Source organism: Mastigoproctus giganteus, chromosome 13, assembly GCF_048544385.1.
Source record: "Mastigoproctus giganteus isolate SK-2022 chromosome 13, ASM4854438v1, whole genome shotgun sequence".
Classification (NCBI taxonomy): Eukaryota; Metazoa; Arthropoda; class Arachnida; order Uropygi; family Thelyphonidae; genus Mastigoproctus; species Mastigoproctus giganteus.
In genome coordinates this window covers 33,457,401-33,481,957 of record NC_143587.1, presented here as the reverse complement: position 1 = coordinate 33,481,957, position 24,557 = coordinate 33,457,401, and the positions used below count along the sequence as shown (strand labels likewise).

Below are 24,557 nucleotides of genomic sequence, written 5' to 3'. Positions count from 1 at the left end.
TGCGAGCCGGTAGTGCACACCTTTGCGAATTATCTGCAGGTCCAGAGGGAGAACTCCTGCCAAGACTTGGAGCGCTGGGTTGCTTACTGTGCAGCAGGCACGGGTGATAGTGAGAAGGATATTACGCTGGATGGAGGTGAGCTTCCTTTGGTTACGAACAATGAGTGCACGATGAAACCAGACACCTGCACAGTAGGTTATAGTGGGAATGAATACAGCTTTGTATAGCAAGTGCAGCGAGCGGCGATTTAGGCCCCAGTCAGACCTGCTGATCCTCACTACCATTGCTGTGTAGTTCCTGACTTTGCGATGAAGGTAGTCTATATGCGGGTACAACGTGAGCTTGGGGTCGAGAATTACCCCAAGGTACTTCATCTCAGTTGTCAGTTTGATAGTTCTACCAGCAATTTTAATCTGCGGCGGCCTGCTTATTTGAAGGGTTCCTCTGAGTAGAATTGAAGTAGTTTTCTCAGTGGATATATGGAGTTTATGGAGGCTGGCCCATTCTTCTAGCTTTGTAAGGGCTCCGTTGGCTGTTGTTTCCAGGGAAGCTCTGGAGTTTCCAGTGACTGTCAGTATCAAGTCGTCTGCAAAGGCTTGGGTGGAAACATCCCCCAGGTCTAGGTTCAGGAACTCGTCCATGACCACATTCCATAGGAAAGGACCAAGGACAGAGCCCTGGGGGCATCCTCTGTAGACATTTCTGGAGACTTGTCGATAGGCATTTCTGACTGTAACACTTCTGTTGTGAAGACAGTCCTGTATGCAGCTATAAAGATTTGCTGGAACGCTAGCTTCTCTGAGTCTTCGTAGTATACTTGGCCACCAGAGCAAGTCAAAGGCCCCGGCGAAATCCACTGATATTACTAAGAAGTATTTGGTGGCTGAATTTTTGACTGAATCTGTGAGCTGTCGAACAGCATCTTCTGCTGAACGGCCTGCCTGAAAACCAAACTGGTTTGGGGACTGGAGATTTGCATTTTTATAGTGTTTTTCCAATCTGGATAAGAGAAGACGTTCAAATATTTTGCTTAAAACGGGAAGGAGTGCTATGGGTCTGTATGACCTTGGCTGCTCTGGTGGTTTACTTGGGTTCTTCAAAATGAGGCGTAGATTGGCCTCTTTCCAGTCATCTGGGAAGAGTCCAACTTCCAGACAATGGTTGTACAGGCTGAGAAGGAGATTTGATTGCGTCTCTGCAAGCTTCTTAATTACTTCTGCTTCAATGAAGTCTAACCCTGGGCTTTTTTTGTTTTTTATTTTGCCAATGGAAAGTTTTAATTCATCTAAGTTGAAAGGCGGTTCTATAGAAGTGGTGCTGTAGGATGCGTTTTCAGTACAGATTTCTTGTTGCTGGCTGGATTGAGAATCTGTGTTTAGCGGGAACAGGGTGTCCAAGATGTTGTTTACTGACTCTTCCCATGTGAGGGTTGTGGTGCCCTGCGGGGTGACTGTAGAGGAGATGACCTCGCCCCTGGGGAGCTTGTTCGTAACAATGCGATACACAACTCCCCAGGGGGTGCCGTTTCCAGTCGTGGAGACCAGGTGCTCCCAAGACTGTTTCTTCTTGGCTCTAATTAAACTAGTGTAATCATTTCTTAGCCTACGATAGTTATTGCGTAGGGCATCAACTTCATGAGGGGGCCAGGTACGGCGAGCACGTTGAAATGATTTCCGTGCTGTATGAACCTGATGGCGGAGGTGATCCAGTTGGTTGCACCACCATGGGACAGCACTCGGGAAAGGGTGTTTCTTCTTGATTGTTTTGTCACAGACATTGGTTATAATTGATGTTATTTTCCTCTGATGCTGGTTGTGGTTGAGGTCGGTGAGATTGGTGTTTCCAGGAATTTGAAGGGAAGCTTGGACCGTTAAATTAAAGAGGTTCCAGTCTGCTTTGTTAATTGCATAACGGATGATATTGTTTCTAGGCGGAGGTGCTGATTCTATTGAGCGTTGAAGGGTAAAAGTAATCGCCCTATGGTCGGAAGTTGTCCAAACCTCGCAGACTTTCCAGTCAGTGATCTTAGTGGCAATAGATCTTGTGGCTGCTGAGATGTCTATTGTGGACTCCCATAGGGTATTACTGAAGGTAGGCATGTTGTTAGGCTTGTTAAGGATTACAAGAGAGGAAGTAGCGAGAAAGTTCTCGAGTTGCCGGCCGTTGTGATTGCCCGGGCGATCTTCCGAGTTGCTGTGCCACATTGCAGAACAGCAATTAACGTCGGCACAGAGAATAATCTTCCCATCTGGGAGGAGGGCTTGGACTGCTTGCAGATACCTGATGGCAGGGGCTATATCTTCGCCTGGACGACAATACAATGAGATGACGTGGAACGATCCCATAGGTCCTATAAGCTGGGCGCACACCACCCATGGGGTACAGAGGGTGTGGATTTTGGCGGCAGTTATGTGCGGGTTCCGAACAAGGATAACCGCCCACGAAGTCTCTTCTTCTGATTGTATAATTTTGTACGTAAGCGGATATCCCGACTTTTCTTGCATTTGTATAGGGCTCTTGGATGAACAGGACGTCTGTATTGTCTTCGTCAGCCTTTATTCTTATTTGGTCCACGACTGCACGTGCTCGCTGAGCATTTAGCTGCATAAATTTCATGATGTTACAGTTATATGTCTTATATGGGGCCATAGTTGATTCTTTGTTGTTGTGTACTCTTGCTTAATAGTAGTAGTAGTGGTGGTGGCATGTGATGCAAGAAAGCAAGTATATGAGCTTGTGCAGCATCAGCCAAAAAAAAAAAAAAAAAAAAATCACGCCATTCCATCCAAATGCCAGTCCAGTTCCTCCTTAAATTTATTTTACCTATCAACTTCCACAATGACAGATGGAAGTTTGTTCCAGCAATTAACCACCTGCTGGCTAAAGGCAAATTTCCGCACATCTATTCTACATGTCTTTTCTTAATTTGAATTTATGCCCCCTTAGGTTCATAATCTAAACAAGTGGAAGGATCCCATCAGAATTCAACGTGCTCAATCAGATATACACATCAATCAGATCACCACGTAGGTGCCTAGTCTCCAGCCACTGCAATTTGCAGAAATTAAGACTCTCTTGGTAAGAGGATCCCTTCATTCCCCAGGGGCAAAGGTTGATGACGTTGTAGAGCGAATATCATCTTTTAAGGGCACAAAAGATGATATTGTTGTATACATTCGCACTAATGATATTAAGAGTAGGAGACCAGTGGAATTACTTAACAAGTACAGGTTACTGTTGAAAAAAAGCCATGAATTAGGTTGAATTTCAAAGTGTCTGCAATTCTGCCCAGACACGATAGGAGGGAGTATATGATGAGAGCCTTGTCGATAAATTCGGCCAGGGAAATATTGTGCAAGGCTCAAGGGGTAGAATTTTTTTTCAGCCTGGTCTGTACTTGTTAATAGGAGAGACTGCTTCTACAGGGATGGGATACACTTAAATAAAAAGAGTGCAAGAATATTTGCTGATGCTATCGAGGCAGTATTAGGTCAGTAGGAAAACTACTAGCTTGGGGGGATACAAGGAGGACTAATAGATTAACAGTAGCCACTGGCAGAGGTGAAACTGATTCTTTCACTGCTTCTATTCGAATCAGCAGCAGCCTGGAAAACAAGATGCAGGGTATTTCAGAGACTGCCGGGAGTCTTTGTAAAGAATAGGAACAGTTGCATGTATATTTGCGTATACACCAATTCTAGGAGTTTGGTAAATAAATTTGAGGAATTTGAGGTATTGCTCAAAACATTAAAGGCAGATATTGTTGGGATATCAGAGACGTGGTGTCACACAGATATAAGGAATGCAGAACTGGAATTTGGGGAGTACAATGTGCACAGAAAGGATAGACAGGATAGGAAGGGAAGAGCGGTTATGCTATTAGTTAAGAAACACATAAAATCCAAGGAAGTGAAGCCAGTCGACATCGCTGGACAGTGCAGTGTCGAGTCAGTTTGGTATGACATAAGCATTGGGAGATCAAAATTGAGAGTAGGAGTGTGCTATAGGCCTAATGACTTTGATGAGTATAATAAGAAACTGTACAGGGAAATAGAGTGGGCCAGTAAATCAGAGAGTGGGGGATATTAATGAGGGATGTTAATTTTCCAGATATTGACTGGAATTTGTTGGTTGGTCACACACACACACTAGCAAGGCTTTTGTGTATTTATTGGATGATTGTTTTCTACATCAGCACGTTTGGGAGGCAACTAGAGGGAGTAATACTCTTGATCTGATTATCAGTAGTGATTCATCATGCATTAAGAATCTGCAGATAAAGGAACCACTAGGTGGCAATGATCACAGTGTGCTGAAGTGGGATTTACTAAAAGAGGTAACTACCATCAGCAGTAAAGGGAAGGGTTTTTTGCTTTCGTAAAGGCGACTACGGTGGTCTGAGACAGTATTTAAATTCTATACGGTGGAACCAACTGATGATGTTACCAACAGCAAATTCAAAATGGGAAGCATTCAAAGAATTTATCTTAAAAGCTACTAAGCTTTACATACCAACTAAGAAATATTGTTCAAGGTTTAGGCCTAAATGGATGTCAGATGAACTATTGAGACATATGGCAGAGAAGAAAAATGCACGGGATACATATAAATTAATGGGTGACTTGGAAGCCTATGATAGATATAAGTTGGTCTGTAACTAAGTCACAAAGGAGATTGGGAAGGCAAAGGCAGATTATGAGAAATTTTTGGCAAAGGATGCAAAGAAAAACAACAAAGAGTTCTTTACCTATGTAAACTCTAGAAAGAAAGGGATGAATCAGATTGGTCCACTGGAAATTGATGGTTCAACTATTGATGATCCTGCTCAGGTGGCTAACAAACTAAATGAGTATTTTGCATCTACATTCATACATGTGGAGTTATTCAGGGAGGGGAATGCCAGAGGTGAGTTAAACTTTGGCGGTGAGCTAGATGATTTTGTAATAACTGAGAGGAAAGTGGAGGAGAAATTGTTGAAGATAAACATAAAAAAGGCACCCGGGGTGGATGGGATCTATCCAGTTATATTAATGGAGGCAGCAAAGGAAGTAAGCAAACCCTTAGCCATAATTATGAGAGCTTCTTTGGACTCAGGGGAGGTAACCATGGACTGGAGATGTGTAAATGTGACCCCAATTCACAAAGGAGGATCAAAGGGCAACACAAGTGACTATAGACCTGTTAGTTTAACTTCTGTTCCAGGAAAATTAATGGAGGCACTGGTTAAAGAAGCACTGCAGGATCATCTAGACAAGCCACAGCATGGTTTTGTTAAGGGAAAGTCTTGCCTGACCAATTTGATTGGATACTATGATGTTGTCACAAAGGAACTGGATGCAGGGAATAACTTTGATATCATATATTTGGATCCTAGAAAGGCTTTTGATACACACGGAAGACTGCTGAACAAATTGGAGCAGTGTGGTAATGGAGGCAAACTGCTTTATGGATAAAGGGATAGTTGGGTGGGATAAGACAGAGAGTAGTATCAATGGACACTGCTCATCATGGACTAATGTTATTAGTGGAGTCCCTCAAGATTCAGTGTTGGGTCCATTGTTGTTTTCTGTATTTATAAATGATATTGATGATGGTATATCAAGCTTAATGTTCAAGTTTTGAGACGATACGAAGGTTGGCAGGGTTGTGGATACTAATGCCAGTACGCTGCTTCAACAGGATCTAGAAAAGTTAAGCAGATGGGCTGAGAAGTGGCAAATGAAGTTTAACATTAACAAATGTAAAGTACTATATATGGGAAGCAGTAATTCCAGAGTGTCGTATCAACTCTGTGGTACTACATTGACAATGGTAGAGAACAAAGAGGACCTGGGGGTAATTGTGCAGGCAGATATGAAGTTTTCTGAGCAGTGCAGAAGAAGGTCTGCAAGAGTAGCTCGTGGTGTCCTGTCAATGATATAGAGGAATTTTTCTAGCAAGGATAAGGAGGTGATTATCCCCTTGTATAAGGCAGTGGTCAGGCCACACCTTGAGTACTGTACAGGGTGATTCACTACCAGTGCGACAAACTTGCAGGAGGTGTAGGGGGCAGAAAGAAGAATCAGAATCACATAGCATTGCAGGGTCTGAAATGCCTTCGTCATGCAGTAGAAGACGTTGAACGGGAGGTCGCGTGAACAGCGATCCCACTGGAAGTCAGCATTTGCGAACTGTTTCTGTTGAAGAAACCAAGTAGCAAAAGTCCTCCAGAGTGGATAATCTGTAGGCTCCAATGATTGAATGCGTTGCAGATGGTATGAACTCATTTGGTTTGTTGACAGTATCCTCCATACAGTGGATTGGGAAATACCCAATCGTTGGCCTATCGCTGGAGTACTCGTACTCGTATTGTCTTCTGCAAGATGTATGATATTCTCCTCATTGTCTGGCATCCTCGTCGTTCGCTCTCGATTCATGGTACCATGAATGGTACTCATGAAACAACCAGTCTCACGTAACGTTCTGTGCACATGTGCGGAAATCGTATGATGAGGAGCACGTCTGTGCGGGAAACGTTCCTGGTACAAGAGCAGAGCGTCGCGCCCATTACAGTCCACAGCTCCATATGCGAGGTGCATGTCAGCCAGTTCAACGTTTGAATACTCGTCCATCCTACTGCCTCGGGAACCGGTTCGCAAATGCTGACTTCCAGCGGATCGCCGTTCAACGTCCTCTACCGCATGACAAAGGCATTTCGGACCCTGTAATGCTATGTGATTCCGATTCGTCTTTGTGCCCCCTACACCTCCTGCAAGTTTGTCGCACTGGTAGTGAATCACCCTGTATACACGTCTGGAGGCCTCATTTTAAGAACGATGTAGAGCTGTTGGAACGAGTACAGAGAAGGGCAACAAGATTAGTGAATGGAATGAAGGGTTGCTCTTACAAAGAAAGGCTTAAGTTTTGCAGTTTACAGTGTCTGGAGAATAGGCACCTGCAAAGTGATCTGATTGAGGTGTATAAAGCCTTGAATGGTTTGAGCAAACTCAATGGCAATGGGATTCTTCGTCTTGCTCAGATTTCTCACCTGAGGGGGCATAAATTCAAATTGAGGAGAGCAACTGTAGAATACATGTGTGGAAATTAAATTCGCCTTTAGTGGGCAGTTGGTTGGTGGAACAGACTTCCATCCTTTGTTGTGGAAGTTGATAGCCTAAATAAATTTAAGGCTGAGCTGGACAGGTATTTGGAATGAACGGAGGGGTGAAATGGGAGCGTTTTTTTTTTTTTTTTTTTTGGCTGATGCTGCATAAGCTTGCTTTCTTGCATCATATGCCTCTACTAATGCTAACAGCATGTGGATTTCCTTCAATTCAGCATGTGGATTTCCTTCAATTATGAGTGAAGATAAAAGTGGGTTTCATCAGACTGTAAAATGCAATCCAGGCATTGCTGGTCATGTTCAAGTTAGACAAAACACAATGTATGAATTCCTCCATGACAGTATAGTGATTTAACCACTGGTCACTCATTTAGAGAGGTTTGGGCTTAAATACCATTGGGACCACAGTATTAGCTAATCTCAAGTGGAAGCAGTAGGATTTTGAGTTTGCACAACATGTAAAATGGCCAGCAAAGACACAGTTGTCCAGACATAACACACAATGGAGCAATATGGTCTAAGTCACTGATGCTCCTAAAAAAATGCAAAACAGATGACTAGATAAAAGGACAACTTTAAAACAATTGTTAACTTTCAATGAATGGTCACTTTATAAGTAGTCACCTAATTAACAGCAAGCAAATCTCCCTTTAGCCCCCAGATTCATCATGGCATTGACTGAACAAGGTAATTAAAACTCCAGGTAATTAAAAAAAATCAAAAAGTGCATTCAGCCAGTGTCTGTCAGATACCAAACAAATAATAAATCTTTCATTAACTCTGGTAAATATGTGGAAATTTGATACATCAAAACAAAACCTGAAAATACTTTATCATCCTTGAGAGAATATTAGTTGCAAAAGTTATACGGGAGCATTTGATTTTATTCCTAAAATGAAAAAAAATAAATAATAAATTAAAAGTAGTGTCTATCAGAGACCAGTTGAGTATCCAAGGTTAAATAATTTTAGTATTATATATATAAGTTAATTATCATAATATTTACTGACGTATTCATAAATGCATATAATATGCATATTAGCATTAGCATTTGTGGAAACATAAGATGCAAGAAAGCAAGCTTTACAGCATCAAAAAAAAAAAAAAAAAAAAAATTCCTTCCCATTTCACCCATCCATTCACCACTAAGAAAGTTTTTCTAGCTTAGCCTTGATTTATTCAAGTTGTTGACTTCCACAACGACAGATGGAAGTTTGTTCCAGCAAACAACCACTCGCCGGATAAAGGCAAATTTCCGACATCTATTCTACAATTGTCTTTCCTCAATTTGAATTTATGACAACTCAGATGTGGAATCTGAGCAAGCGGAAGATTCCCATCAGCATTTAGCTTCCTCAAACAATTCAAGGCCTTATACAACTCAATCAGATCACCTTGCAAGTGCCTAGCCTCCAGATGATGCAATTTGCAGAACTTAAGGCTACCCTGATAACAGAAACCCTTTGTTCTACTCACTAATCTTGTTGCCCTTCTCTGTACTCATTCTAGTAGCTCAACAACTTTTCTAAAATGAAGTCTCCAGACCTGTATGCAGTTCTCAAGGTGTGGCCATTACCTGATAGAATAGAATAATCACCTCCTTATCCCCGCTGGCAAAATTCCTATATATCATTAGGTGATGATAGCAGTGCAGACAGGCTGCTACTCTTGCTCCTCTGGTCAAGTTCTGGTCACGTTCAAGTTAGACAATACACAATGTATGAATTCCTCCATGACAGTATAGTGATTTAACCACTGGTCACTCATTTAGAGAGGTTTGGGCTTAAATACCATTGGGACCACAGTGTTAGCTAATCTCAAGTGGAAGGAGTAGGGTTCCCTCATGAGTTATTTCAAGATATTCAGTTTGCACAACATGTAAAATGGCCAGAAAACGTCTTGCAGCCTGTCTGCACTGCTCAGAAAACTTCATATCTGACTGCACAATTACCCCCAGGTCTTTTCATTATACACTACCCTGAGTGTAGTACCGGACTGTTGGTATGTTAATCTGGGGTTACTGCTACCCACATGCAGTACTTTGCATTTGTCAATGTTAAACTTCAGTTGCCACCTCTCAGCCCATCTGCACAACTTTTCTAGATACTGTTGCAGAAGTGTACCGTTCTTACTGTCATTAACCACCCTACCAACCTTCATATCATCTGGAAACTTGGACATTAAGTCTGATATACTTTCATCAATACCACTGATAAATGCAGAAAACAACAATGGGCCCAACACGGACCCCTGGGGAACTCTGCTAACATTAGTCCATGAAGAGCAGTGTCCATTAATTAGCACTCTGTCTTCTCCCATCCAACCATCCTTTTAAACATTGTAGCAACTTGATCTTAACACCATACTGTTCCAACTTGTACAGTAGTCTTCCAAGTGCAACAGTATCAAAAGTTTTCCTAAAATCCAAGTATATGATATCAAAATTATTTTTTGCATTCAGTGACTCTGTAACCACATCGTAGTATCCAATCAAATTGAAGGCTTTCCCTTAACAAAACCATGCTGGTCTTGTCTAGATGATCCTGCAGTGCTTCTTTAACCAGTGCCTCCATTAATTTTCCTGGAACAGAAGTTAAACTAACAAGTCTGTAATTATATAAAAATATTATCATATCTGAAAGAGCAGTAAATGAAATATTTAATAGGTAAGATACAAAAATATAGAGGAAACATCTTTCCACATGTTAACGTAGCTCATGAAGGGACCCATCATTCCGAAAGCTCCTGTTTATTTATATAATCTGTATATTTTTGTATCCTATCTATTATATATTTTGGTTACTGCTCTTTCAGATGTGACAATATTTTTATATAATTATGGAACCTGAAGCAAAAGGCCTTTTCCTAAAGTCTGTAATTATTCATGTCACCTTTTGATCCCCCCTTTGTGAATGGGGATATATTTGCACATCTCCAGTCTGTGGGGACCTCCCCTGTGTCCAAGGATGCACTTATAATCTATCTAGTAATATTAAAAAATATAACTGGATAGATCCCATCCACTCCAGGTGCCTTCCTTTTGTTTAATTTCAGCAATTTCTCCTCCACTTTGTTCTCAGTTATTACAAAATCATTTAACTCCCTGTTAGAGTTTGATAAGCTTCTGGCCTCCACGTCTCTGCAGAATTCCTTATGTGTGAATGTAGATGCAAAATACTCATTCAGTTTGTCAGCTACCTGAGCAGAATCATCAACAATCGAACCATTGATATCAAGTGGACCAATCTGATTCATCCCCTTCCTTCTAGTTTTTATAAGTAAAGAAGTCTGTACTGTTTTTCTTTGCATCCTTTGCCAAAGATTTCTCATAATCTATCTTTGCTCGCCTAACCCCCTTTGTGACTTGATTACAGGCTATCTTATATCTACCACAGGCATTTGTATCTCCTGATAATTTATATGCATCCCATGCATTTTTCTTCTCTGCCAGGAGTGTCATTAGTTTATCTGACATCCATTTAGGCCTGGTATGAAAAGCTACTAGGCTTTTCATACCAACCTAAATCTTAGTTGGTATGAAAAGCCTAGTAGCTTCCAAGATCGATTCCTTGAATGCTTTCCATTTAGAATTTGCTGTCGGTAACATCATCAGTTGATCCCACTGTATAGAATTAAAAAAAAAAAAACTGTCTAAGACCACTGAAGTCACCTTTACAAAAACCCTTCCCTTTACCCTTGATGGTAGTTACATCTTTGAGTAAATCCTACATTAGTACACTGTGATCACTGCCATCTAGTGGTCCTTTATCTGCAGATTTTTAATGCATGAATAATCACTGCTAATAATCATATCAAGGGTATTACTCCGTCTGGTTGCCTCTCGAACATACTGCTGTAGAAAACAATCATCCAATAAATACACAAAAGTCTTGCTAGTGTGTGAGCAACCGACCACAAGTTCCAATCTATATCTAGGAAGTTAAAATCCTCCATTCTAAGATAATCTGATTTACTGGCCCATTCTATTTCTCTGTATGGCTATCCGTTATACTCATCAGTCCAATATATTTTCCATTTCTTTTGAATCCCTACAGTAAAACTTGGTTATTATGCTGTCTTGTGTGTAGATTAATATGTTTACATATTAATCTACACACATTTCGACACACATAATTTCAGTAAAAATTTCTATTTTTACTGAAATTATGTTTTTTTTACATTTTTCTAATAAGTAACTCACATATATATAGGTCTGAAACTGGTCACAAAAGTGCCTTGAAGCTTTTAATAAATAAGATTCACCCACTAGATGAATCTGTTATTCATTAAAAACTTGAAAACACTTATCCGATTAAAAATTATATTAATTACTTTAGGTTGACTTGTGGATATAAATGCATTCATCTCTAAAGAGCCCAAAATTTGTCAGTCACAGCAGGGTCAATATGGCTTCCAGGCAGTGCAGAGAGAAAATTATAACACAGTGTAGCATTATTTTCTCAAACTACTTAAATAGTTGCATTGAAATGGTATCCCATTTCTTTCATTAATTGCTTTTCTTTTCTTTTTTTTTTTTGTTTGAAAGTAATCTATGTACCGTATTTCCCCATGTATAAGACGCACCTGAATTTTGGGGCCCGAAATTTGAAAAAAAAAAAATGTATTACATAAAGTTATTGAACTAGTTTTATTCATCATAAAATTCATACAACTCATCACTATCAAAACTCCCATCCATTAGCTTGTCCTCATCTGTGTCTGATGACGAATCACTGTCTTCGTATATTGCCTCGTCCTCAGTTCCATCTATGGCATTTGAAATGCCACACTTCTTAAATGACTTGACAACGATCTCAATCTTGATATTATCCCAGGATCTTTTCACCCAGGTACAAACTTCTCCTATAGTTGGTTTCTTCACTCTTCCTGCTGGTGTCAAGTTGTCCCCAGAAGACTTCATCCATTGGTTCCATTCGTCTCTCATGGCAGCTTTGAAGGGTTTGTTAATGCTGACATCAAGTGGTTGGAGCTGGGATGTCAAGCCTCCAGGTATGACGGCAAGTTTTGTTTTTTGCTCTGCAGCAATCTTCTTTGTATTTTTTGTTATGTATGCCCTGAACTGATCAAGCACCAATTGGGCAGGTTTGCGTAAGAGCCCACCTGGTCTCCTGCTCCAAACTTTCTCAAACCAGATCTTCATCCCATCCTGATCCATCCAACCCTTGTCATGAACGTGGACAATCATTCCTCGAGGAATGTCTTCTTTTGGCATTGTTTTGCGTTTGAAAATCAGCATAGGAGGCAGCTTGGTTCCGTCGGCACAACAAGCTAGAACTGTACAATGGCTCTTTTCATGTCCACTTGTCTTCACAGTTAGTTTTCACCCCTTCTTATCAACAGTTCTGTTACTTGGGACATAAAATTGAAAGGGGACTTTGTCCACATTTGCAATCTGTCCCAACTCAAACTGATGTGTCTTCCGATATTGAATGACAGAACGATGAAATTCAAGGACCTTCTGCTCATAGCTTTCAGGCATCTTTTGGGCAAGTCTAGTGGTGTACGCATGCTTAGTCCATTCCATTTCATGAACCTGAAGCACCAATTGTGTCCTCCTTTGAAATCAGTACCTTCTTTTTCATCAGCAATTCTTCTTGCCTCATGCTGAACCATCTTTGTGGACACAGGAATTCCAATTGCCTTTGCTCCTCAATCCATATCTTCAATTCCCTCTCTAAATCAGGCCATTTTGCTGACTTGCCTCTAATGGTCTTCTTCTGCCGTGGCGTTTTCAGTAGGGTTTCTTCTTCCCGTAGCCAGTCTCGGATTGTTTTCTCAATTGGAGGAGGATCAAAATTATGTTCAGCAGCACGATTTCCATTCACTTTTGCAAACTGGATCACTTTTAACTTGAATTCAGCACTGTACGAAAATCTTTTCTGAGCCATTTCTGGGCAGAACGTAGCAAAACATAACCTAATATACCGGTAACAAGTGCGAAACAATGAGCGCAAAGTCAACAATCGTGAAAAAGCAGGAAATGCAAGTAAAAAAAATCTACAACCACAGTATAAGATGCAATCAGTTTTTAGACCCCAAATTTTTCGAAAAAAGGTGCATCTTATACATGGGGAAATACGGTAGTACTTTCACAAAATTTGGTGCTTATATAACAATTGCGTATCATTTAATTATAATGCCTACAGTAGACAGACAGAGAGTGAATGTGGACAAAGAATATAGATCTGTCATTTTTAATTTCTACAAGGGGGGGATGAATCTAAAACAATTCACAAAGAGATGAGTGCAGTATATGGGTTGGAATTTCCCATCCTAAAGCACTGTGTCAGAGTGGTATAGATAGTTCAAATGGTGAAAACATTAGTGTTAATAATGCAGAAATTAAAGGGCAGTTAAACAATTGCTGTCACAGAGAATATGAAAAAATTGGAGGAATTAGCCTTGGAAGACGCTCTAACAATTTGAGAATTAAGTCATGAGGTCCATCTGAGTAGTGGTTCTATAGCCACCAGTTTTCTGTGGATGACAGCATGAAAATTACATGCTTATGTGTAAGGTTCCTGCCCAACTGATCCCTCAAATTTTGTTGCCTTTTCAGGAGATGCAAAGCAGAATTGTGCTGAGCAACTTGTGACCATGTGCAATAATCATCATAATTACTTTTTCCCTAACTGGGGTTACAGAGGAGACCTAACGTCATCATTTTGACTCTTAAAATAAGAAATTTTCCAAAATGGAAATATTCAACCATTACTTTTGGGGAAGGCAAGACCATAGTTTTCTCTAATTAGTATATAATGCAGAGGTCCCAAACTTTACATTTATTATACCTTGCATCCTTGAAATATTTCATAAGTTTCACATCCCCCTTTCAGAACAAGTACAAATAAAAAGATTTTACATAAAATTTAGCTATGAGTAGATATATTTAGAGTAGATATATACGTATTCAATACATTTAATCTCAAAGACTGAAATAAAATAGATGAAATAAATGGATAAAATGATGAAATAAAATTAAAATTGAAATAAAACAGCACTTTCCTCACCCAAAAGTCAAGTGTGTTCCCCAGATGGGGGGGGGGGGCACACTACTGTTTTCCTTGCAGAGAATGTGTGTTCAAAATGTGCATATAGCCTTCAAAATGTGTAGCCTTCTGAAAACGTAAGTTCTTTCAGTGATTGACAATATGGATTGCATGTAACACAGGCAACAAGGACAAGTATTGAATTAATCATGGAGTTGGCTGCAATTCTAGCAGCCCTCAATTAACAAACCCTTTAAGCGTTCATGCAATTTGCACCAAACTATGATTTTACACCAACAGACCTCAATGAAGCAGCTAACAATTTCACGTGTGAATGGATGAAAAATTCACGGGAATTAACAAAACATAACACAGATGCCAAGTCTTTCATTAAATGTGGAACCAGCAGTGCCTTGATGGAAATGAAGATGTGTTCTTTGCAGAAAGAGCACATCTTCATTTGAGCACACATTCGGAGTTCTACATTAAGAAAAACCTTTATCATACACTGAGTGGATAGAAATCATGGCTTACCTTCCTAGTAATAAGTAGGCTCACCTTTTGCCTTTTGCCTGGATAAGGGCAGTCACATAGCAAGACATTGAGTCCACTAATTCACGAAAGCATTCCACAAGTATTTCCATCCATGCTTACTGCACCACTGTCCATAATCCCATCGCATTCCTGGGTGGAGAATCCAAAGCTCGAACAGACATTTCCACAGCATCCCAAAGATGCTCCACAGGGTTCATATCCAGTGAATGGGAAGGCCATTCCATGTTGGTAAAATCTGCAGAATGCTCTTTGGACCATGTTCTATTCCCCATGGATCTGTGAGGAGGTGCACTGTCCTGCTGGAAGTGTCCATTGCCCTGTGGGTACATGATGACCATGAAGGGATGCAGATGGTCTGCAAGGATGGACACATAACCTGAACTGTTCAGCGATGCGTCTAGATGTACCAGAGGTCCCAACGCGTGCGAGTTGAACATGCCCCACACCATTACCAACCATCCACCTTCTTGAACAGTTCCTTGTGGACATGACAGGTGCATAGCTTTCTGCCAAATACGCATCCTCCCATCCACTCGAAATAACTGTAAATGGGACTCATCAAACCTGGAGACCAGTCTCCAATCATCCAATGTCCAGTGCCGATGTTCTTTCGCTCAGTGAGGCGTAGAATCCTGTGTCATGGTATTAGCAATTGGGCTCTGGTGGGTCAGCAGTTCCCATAACTTATTGCGGCTAATGATCGCCTGATGGTCTTGGTGGAAACATTTCTGGTACCACCATCGTTGTAGTCTGCAGTGATTTGTGTCACTGTTGCTCTGCAGTAGACTGAAACAATGCGAGACAGACATCGATGGCCACGTTCATCCGCCACCTTTCTCCACCCACAATGCTGTCTGGATGTTTCGTATTCCCGATACACTCTTGATACTATCCAACAGGGATAGTGCAATTTCTGTACCACCGCTGCGATAGAGTGCCCCGTGTGTCAGACACCCACTATCATCCCTCTTTCAAAGTCGGTTAACTCACAACGTTTATCCATACTGATATCAAATTACCGTCTACGCGAATGCAGTGTGCCTAAATACCTGCCAAAGCGGTGGCTTTGTCCATTAACAAGAGTGGTGACAGTGTCACATTGCCCAGGCCAGGTATCCCAAGTGGATTGCATAATGCCATAAAGTTTGACTATAAGGGTCAAAAATAAGGTTCCAGGTTAAAATTCAATGGTTAGTTTATTTAATCAATAAATTCCCTTCCTGATGAACATGCTTTTTTTGTATCTCTCATTTACATCACCTTCATTCAATTTTTCTGTCAAAAGAATTCAGAAATAGTTAGAAAGAACAAACCATCTGATTGGATTTGATCATGTATACCCAAAGTAATAAAAACACACATGAAACTTTTATCCACTGTTCTATTGGTTCAACTGATGTCATCATGCTTATAACATTAAATTTCTGTTTATAGTTATATGTGACCACATAAGGTCAGAGGAGTTTATAGGATAAAGAGAGAGAAAGAGAATACAATAACATCACTGTATTTAGTAGTTATATGGACTTTGATTACAGTCACTCAAATGCATGTACTTCTGTACCCTGGAACTTAACCAATTGGTTATGGCAGCAGCCACTCATCCTGATTTATGTCAGTTAGTCATTTGCACAAAAACATCAATTACTTAATGTGTTTGTGCAAAAGAATTCAGAAATAGTTAGAAAGAAACAAACCATCTGATTGGATTTGATCATGTATACCCAAAGTAATAAAAACACACATGAAACTTTTATCCACTGCTCTACTGGTTCAACTGATGTCATCATGCTTATAACATAAAATGAAATTTCTGTATATGTGACCACATAAGGTCAGAGGAGTTTATAGGATAGATAGAGAGAGAGAGAGAAAAACAGGAAATCATAAATTAACAGATAAATCAAAGAGATAAAGCAGATTCAATTTCTGAGTTAAATAGACGATATAACAGAGAATTTGATAGATCAACATTAGTGCTATTTTATTTTGGACGAAATATGTCGAAGCTTCCAAATAAGAACAATACACAGCTATACATTCTCAGTAACTGTTTTAATTATCACAATATTAAGTATACAAACAATAAAAACAATATGCTGAATACCTTTACTTCATCATGCCGTCTGAACCTTTTTACTTGTCTTAACCTCATATACTCAGATTTGACTTTCTTCTTCCATTCTGCAGACACTTTTAAAGATACTGTGTGTATATGATCTGGTGTTACCTTCTCTGTAGGCTTAGACGATGATGATGACGATGATGACGATGACGATGACGACGATGGCGATTGCCTAAATCATTTTAAAATATTAAAATAAATCCCTTTTTATGATATACAAAATATACAGTTTTTAATAAGTGGACATGAAAAGCACTATTAAAATACACTGGTGTGCAAAACTTAAGGAATAACACTATTTCAAAAGACGGATATCATCTTTTAAGGGCACAAAAGGTGATATAGTTGTACACGTTGGAACTAATGATATTAAGAGTAGGAGACCGGCGGAATTACTTAACAAGTGCAGGTCACTGTTGAAAAAAAGCCGTGAATTAGGGTTGAATTTGAAAGTGTCTGCAATTCTGCCCAGACACGATAGGAGGGAGTTTTTGATGAGAGCCCTGTCGATCAATTCGGCCCTGGAAAGATTGTGCAAGGCTCAAGGGGTAGAATTTTTTTCAGCCTGGTCTGTACTTGTTAACAGGAGAGACTGCTTCTACAGGGATGGGATACACTTAAATAGAAAGGGTGCAAGAATGTTTGCTGATGCTATCAAGGAAGTGTTAGGTGGGTCGGAAAACTGCTAGATTGGGGGGGATACAAGGACTAATAGATTAACAGTAGCCACTGGCAGAGGTGAAAGTGATTCTTGCACTGCTTCTATTGGAATGAGCCGCAGCCTGGAAAATAAGATGCAGAATGTTACAGAGACTGCTGGGAATCATTGGGGTACAAGTAAACACATGGGTTGTGTTAGGGTAGCTAAGAAAAAGTACAGGTGCATGTATACTTGCATGTACACCAATGCTAGGAGTTTAGTAAATAAATTTGATGAATTTGAGGTATTGCTCAAAACATCAAAGGCAGATATCGTGGGGATTTCAGAGACGTGGTGTCACACAGATATAGGGAATGCAGAACTGGAATTTGGGGAGTACAATGTCTACAGAAGGGATAAACAGGATAGGAAGGGAGGAGGGGTTATGCTATTAGTTAAGAAATACATAAAATCCAAGAAGTGAAGCCAGGTAGACATCGCTGGACAGTGCAGCGTCGAGTCAGTTTGGTGTGACATAAGCATTAGGAGATCAAAATTGAGAGTAGGAGTGTGCTATAGGCCTAATGACTCTGATGAGTATAATAAGAAATTGTGCAGGGAAATAGAGTGGGCCAGGAAATCAGAGAGTCTTATAATGAGGGATTTTAATTTCCCAGATATTGACTGGAATTTGGGGGCTGGTCACCCACACACTAGCAAGGCTTTTGTGGATTTATTGGATGATTGTTTTCTACATCAGCATGTTCGGGAAGCAACTAGAGGGAGTAATACTCTTGATTTGATTATCAGCAGTGATTCTTCATGCATTAAGAATCTGCAGATAAATGAACCACTAGGTGGCAGTGATCACAGTGTGCTGAAGTGGGATTTACTCAAAGAGGTAACTACCATTAGGGGTAAAGGGAAGGGTTATTGCTTTCGTAAAGGCGACTACGATGGAATGAGACAGTATTTAAATTCTATACGGTGGAACCAACTGATGATGTTACCAACAGCAAATTCAAAATGGGAAGCATTCAAAGAATTTATCTTAAAAGCTACTAGGCTTTACATACCAACTAAGAAATATTGTTTAAGGTTTAGGCCTAAATGGATGTCAGATGAACTAATGAGACATATGGCAGAGAAGAAAAATGCATGGGATACATACAAATTAACACGTGACACAGAAGCCTATGATAGATATAAGTTGATCTGTAACCAAGTTACAAAGGAGGTTAGGCAGGCGAAGGCAGACTACGAGAAATCTTTGGCAAGGGATGCAAAGAAAAACAACAAAGAGTTCTTTACTTATGTAAACTCTAGAAGGAAGGGGATGAATCAGATTGGTCCGCTTGATATCGATGGGTCAATTGTTGGTGATCCTGCTCAGGTAGCTAACAAACTAAATGAATATTTTGCATCAACATTCACACATGAGGAGTTATTCAGCGAGGGGAATGCCAGAGGTGTATTCAACTCTGGCAGTAAGCTAGAGAATCTTGTAATAACTGAGAGTAAAGTGCAGGAGAAATTGTTGAAGATAAATACAAGAAAGGCACCTGGGGTGGATGGGATCTATCCAGTTATATTAAATGAGGCAGAAAAGGAAGTAAGCAAACCACCCTTAGCCATAATTATGAGAGCTTCCTTGGACTCAGGGGAAGTACCCATGGACTGGAGATGTGCAAATGTGACCCCAATTCACAAAGGAAGATCAAAGGGCGACACAAGTAATTAGAGACCTGTTAGTTTAACTTCTGTTCCCGGAAAATTAATGGAGGCACTGGTTAAAGAAGCACTGCAGGATCATCTAGACAAGACTTCAGTTATAGCTCAGACACAGCATGGTTTTGTTAAGGGGAAGTCTTGCCTGACCAATTTGATTGGATACTATGATGCAGTTACAAAAGAACTGGATGCAGGGAATAACTTTGATATATATACTGTACTTGGATCTTAGAAAGGCTTTTGATACTGTTGCACATGGAAGACTGCTGCACAAATTAGAGCAGTGTGACATTGGAGGCAAATTGCTGCTATGGATAAAGGGGTGGTTGAGGGGGAGAAGACAGAGAGTGGTAATCAATGGACACTGCTCATCGTGGACTAATGTTATTAGTGGAGTCTCTCAGGGTTCAGTATTAGGTCCATTATTGTTTTCTGTATTTATAAATGATATTGATGATGGTATATCAAGCTTAATGTCCAAGTTTGCAGACGATACGAAGGTTGGCAGGGTTATCAAGGACACAACTGACACTATGCTACTGCAACAGGATCTGGAAAGGTTGAGCAGATGGGCTGAGAGGTGGCAAATGAAGTTTAACATTGACAAATGTAAAGTACTACATATGGGAAACAGCAACCCCAGAGCAACGTATCAACTCTGGGGTACCACACTGACAGTGGTAGAGAATGGAAGGGACCTGGGGGTGGTTGTGCAGGCAGATATGAAGTTTTCTGAGCAGTGTAGACGGGCTGCAAGAGTAGCTCATGGTGTATTGTCGATGATATATAGGAATTTTTCTAGTAGAGATAAGGGGGTGATTATTCCATTGTATAAGGCAATGGTCAGACCACACCTAGAGTACTGTATACAGGTCTGGAGGCCTCATTTCAAGAAGGATGTAGAGCTGCTGGAACGAGTACAGAGAAGGGCAACAAGATTAGTGAATGGAACAAAGGGGTGCTCTTACGAAGAAAGGCTTAAGTTTTGCAAATTACAGTGTCTGGAGACTAGGCACCAGCGAGGTGATCTGATAGAGGTGTATAAAGCCTTGAATGGTTTGAGCATGCTCAATGCTGATGGGATTCTTCCTCTTGCTCAGAATAATCACCTGAGAGGGCATAAATTCAAATTGAGGAAAGACAGATGTAGGATAGACGTGAGAAAATTTGCCTTTAGCCAGCGGGTGGTTGGTTGGTGGAACAGACTTCCATCCCTTGTCGTGGAGGTTGATAGCCTAAATAGGTTTAAGGCTCAGCTGGACAGGTATTTCGAATGAACAGAGAGGTGAAGTGGAAGTGGTTATTTTTTATTATTTATTTATTTATTTATATTTTTGGCTGATGCTGCATAAGCTTGCTTTCTTGCATCAAATACCTCTACTAATGCTAATGTTACAACCACAAAATCAAACGAAACAGCCTTTGGTGATTTGCATAACTGTTGCTGTTCAGTAGAAAGCTGGTACACATGCAAAAATTTGAATCATGATGAGAGGGCTCACAGAAACAGATAAAAGCAGCAGTTATGTGCAAATTACCAAACGATGAGCACAATTGTTACAGACATTCAACTGGTTCCATACAGTGCTACAGACAATGAAATGGCCAGTAGACATCTGGATGACTTTACCCGGGGTCAAATAATTGGGAAGCTCGAGGAAGGTTGAAGTGCGAGGAGTGTGGCTGCAGAGTTTGGTATCGTCCATAGCATCGTCTCACATGCACGGTCAGCCTTCAGAACAACAGCTACAGCTGTTCGATGGACCAGTCCACGAAAAACAATGCCCAAAAATGACCGCTATATACTCCTACAGGCCAAGAGGGACCGACACCAGACAGCGGGATCCATTGCAAACCAACTGCACAGGACACAGTATATCGTGGTTTACTGTGTCCAGGTGACCACAAATGTGGACTGTTTGCCCGATAGCCAGTATGCTGTGTCCCTTTAACACCTGCCCATTGGAGACACTGTTTACAGTGGTGCATCGAACACAAGGACTGGACAGCAGTGCAATGGGGTAAGGTACTCTTTACTGATGCGAGTAGATTCAGTCTCAGCGGTGATTCTGGACGTTAGTTAATTTGGCGAGAGGTTGGCACACGGTATCACCCCGCAAACATCACTGAAAGGGATCGATATGGCGGTCGAGGTGTTCTCATCTGGGGAGGCGTTATCTTGGATGGATGTACACAACTCCAGATACTGGAAGACGGTACTGTAACCGATGCACACTACTGTACCGAGGTAATCCTTCCCCGTGTGTGTCTGTTCCGAGGTGCCATTGGCCCCGAGTTCGTGTTTATGGATGATAACACCACACCCCATCACACTGCAGCTGTTGATATGCTTTTTGAAAGTGAGGACATTGTTCGTATGGACTGGCCTGCCCGTTTCTCCGATCTAAATCCCATCAAACATATATGGGACGCTCTGGGAAGATGCCTAGCGGCACATCCACACCCACCAGAAAATGTTTACTAGCCGAAGATGCTGCTGACAGAGGAATGGATGATGTTACCGCAAGAACTTATCAACAACATTGTTCTAAGTATGGACAGGCCGTGTAAAGCCTACATCGACATTAGTGGTGGCCATATCTCCTACTGAGGACCACCTCTTCCCTTTGTTCCATCTTTGGCAGTAATGCATCTGTATCATGGCAGCCAGTGCTATGTTGCCATTTTTGAATAAAGTCCCTCCGTACCGTTTTGTTTCCGTTGTTGTGTCGGTGTTGTTTCCTTCATCATTTCTGTACTTCACGGAGTTCCTTTGGTATGCTTTTTCCATATCCAGGCCACCTCTATGAGAAGCTATAGGTGAAAACCTGATTGGTCCTTAAGTTTTGCACACCAGTGTATTAAAAAAGATGACATTTTTACGATAAAATATATTTAGATATTCATATGAAATGGAAGACACAATTTGTTTAAATTATCATAAAATAGATAGCACCAAATTTTTTTAAGCTTGTAAATATACGTTCTGTTAGCATACACGTTATTCTCAATTTATCCTAAAAAAGAGGAATATGGACAAGTCAAATCTTGTTAAAATAAGTTGAAGTAGGATGCACAGAAAAGTTGCTGATGTGGTATCTAACCACCATTACATTTTGAAAGTTTAAGTGGTACTCCACGACTCATACTGAATTGTAATGTACTGCTGCTGCAGTCCAACCCATGAGATTTACACTGGTATGTTTGAGTCAACACGCATGTATGGAGGACTTCTGGCATAGTACACAATATTCTTTGAGAGGTGTCTGAATACTTTTAGTTATGCAGTTTACTTTTTTTATGCAAAATTATTTTTCAAAAAACTGACAATCAGGTCAGAACTGATAAAAAGTAAATGCATTATATGCAAAAACATAGTGGTTCTTAAAGCAAGATATTCTGTTATCAAATCTCTACATAAAAATTAGCATGACATCTAATAAAGGCATTTAGACACGTAAAGAAAAAGTCTTGAATTAGGGCTTGGTTTTTAGTTTTTTTTTATGATGCAAAAATGACTATGTTTATAATGCACCCTATCACCAAATTAGGGTTCAACATGAAACTGAAATATTCCACACATCATTGATGGAGCAGTTCTAAAGTGGACAAAAGGTTGTTTAAGTGACACAAGACAAAGGGTGGTTATAAATGGCTCTTACTCTGACTAGACCAGAGACTCAAGTGGAGTTCAGTTTTCAGTAGAGTCACTTGCAGGAACTCACACATTTGTTTCTGACATTTGTTAAGGATACTGATGAAGGCATAACAGAATTGATGTAAAAGTTTGTTGATGACACAAAGTTTGGGAGGCTGTTAAATAAAATATAATAAAAAAGGCATTTTTATACCGAAGGTTTACTGCATATAGAACTGCATATATACAGGCTTTGTCATTCCTTTCATTGTGTTACTGTCTACAAAATTTTTACAGCTTCCCTCTACTCTTCTTCACATCCTACACAGTTCTTCACTGAAGTCACACTTTTGAGATTCTTTCAAATTTAAGCTTTTCTGTAATAGATATGAACTGTATTTGCATTCTGAACTATCACAAGCCTCTGGGTAAACTGATTTTCTTCTAGGCAGCATGTTTAAGGGCAAATGCAGACTAAATATATTGGTAAAATGGATATAAACATAAAAGATGCTGATGCACAATAAATGGAGAAGCCACTACCTAGCTGGGCAAGTGCAAGAAATAAATTTGCTGATTCTGTTGGGGTTGCACATTTTCCAGAAATATATGCAAATCCCAGCACAGTTGCATTTCCCAGAACAGTTGAATCTCCCAAATATGAGAGGTTCAACTGTACTGGAACATGTAAGGTCATTTTCAAGAACAAAAATGTGATGATCTTTGTGATTTCTATTCCTCTTTCCCTTATTTGGATTACTGTTTTAAATCTTCCAATCCTAACATTTGTTCAGATTATGTCAATGAAATTATTCTTGTAGCAATGAAATCCTTTATTCCACATTCTAACCCTTAAATTTTATCCTTTATTTAAACCTTGGTTTTCCAGAAAATGTGCCAAGGATGTTCAAGATAACACTGTAGCATATTTCAATTGGCTTGTACTCAAATCCCCAACTTTATTTTTTGCTTACAATAAAGTCATTGACAATTATAAAACAGTTCAAAGTCCATTTAATATCAAGTCCACACTCATTTGTGAATAGGATAAGAGCAGAAAGCTTGCTTCTTGTCCAAATAGTAGTTGAACATTCTGGTCTCTTGCCAAAGCTGTTGGCAGCAACTTTTGTGTATCAATACTCTCGCCTCTGTTAAAACCTGATGGTTCTATTATATCCTCAGTTAAAGATAATGCAATTTACTAGACTACTACTCTTCTTCTTCTACCTCTTGTGTTGATGACCTTGGTAAATTATCCCCTACCATACCCATTACACTATGCTCAATGCCTCCTGTGGTCTTCCAACAGAAGGATGTTAAAAGAATCTTTATGCCAAGGAAGATTGAGGTTCTGATGGTATTCTTCCACTAGTTCTTGAACCTTGTGCTGCTGAGCTTGCTCTGTTCTGTGTTGCTATCTTAGGGTGTAGCTGCTTACCGGAAACCAGCAGCGACATAAAGCAGAAGCTTCTCACCAGCTATGAACACATAGAAAGCAGTTGGCCAGCACAACTTCTATGTGTAAGCACCCTGAGGGTGCTTACATGCAGAACGCAGGTAACCACTTACCTGGAACCAGTAGCGATATGCAGGTGAAGCTTCTCACTGGCTATGAACACAACAGAAAGCAGTTGACCAGTGCAGAACTTTGCTCCCTCACATACCGAGAAGTTGCACTGGTCAACTGCTTTCTATGTGTCATAGTCAGTGCGAAGCTTCTGCTTTATGTAGGTGCTGGGTTTCCGGTAAGCAGCCA

General features: G+C 40.3%; 1 protein-coding gene across 1 annotated transcript in view; it reads right to left on the bottom strand.

The window, feature by feature from the left end:
* Positions 1-24,073, bottom strand: part of E(z) (histone-lysine N-methyltransferase E(z)) — a 238,997-nt gene extending 214,924 nt beyond the window's left edge. The window contains exons 1-2 of the mRNA XM_090387215.1: positions 24,015-24,073; positions 16,776-16,965 (exon numbers count right to left, since the gene is read on the bottom strand). Of these exons, the coding sequence (XP_090243341.1) occupies positions 16,776-16,965; positions 24,015-24,073 (249 nt within the window). The remainder of the gene's footprint in view (positions 1-16,775; positions 16,966-24,014) is intronic.
* Positions 24,074-24,557: the final 484 nt, after the last annotated feature.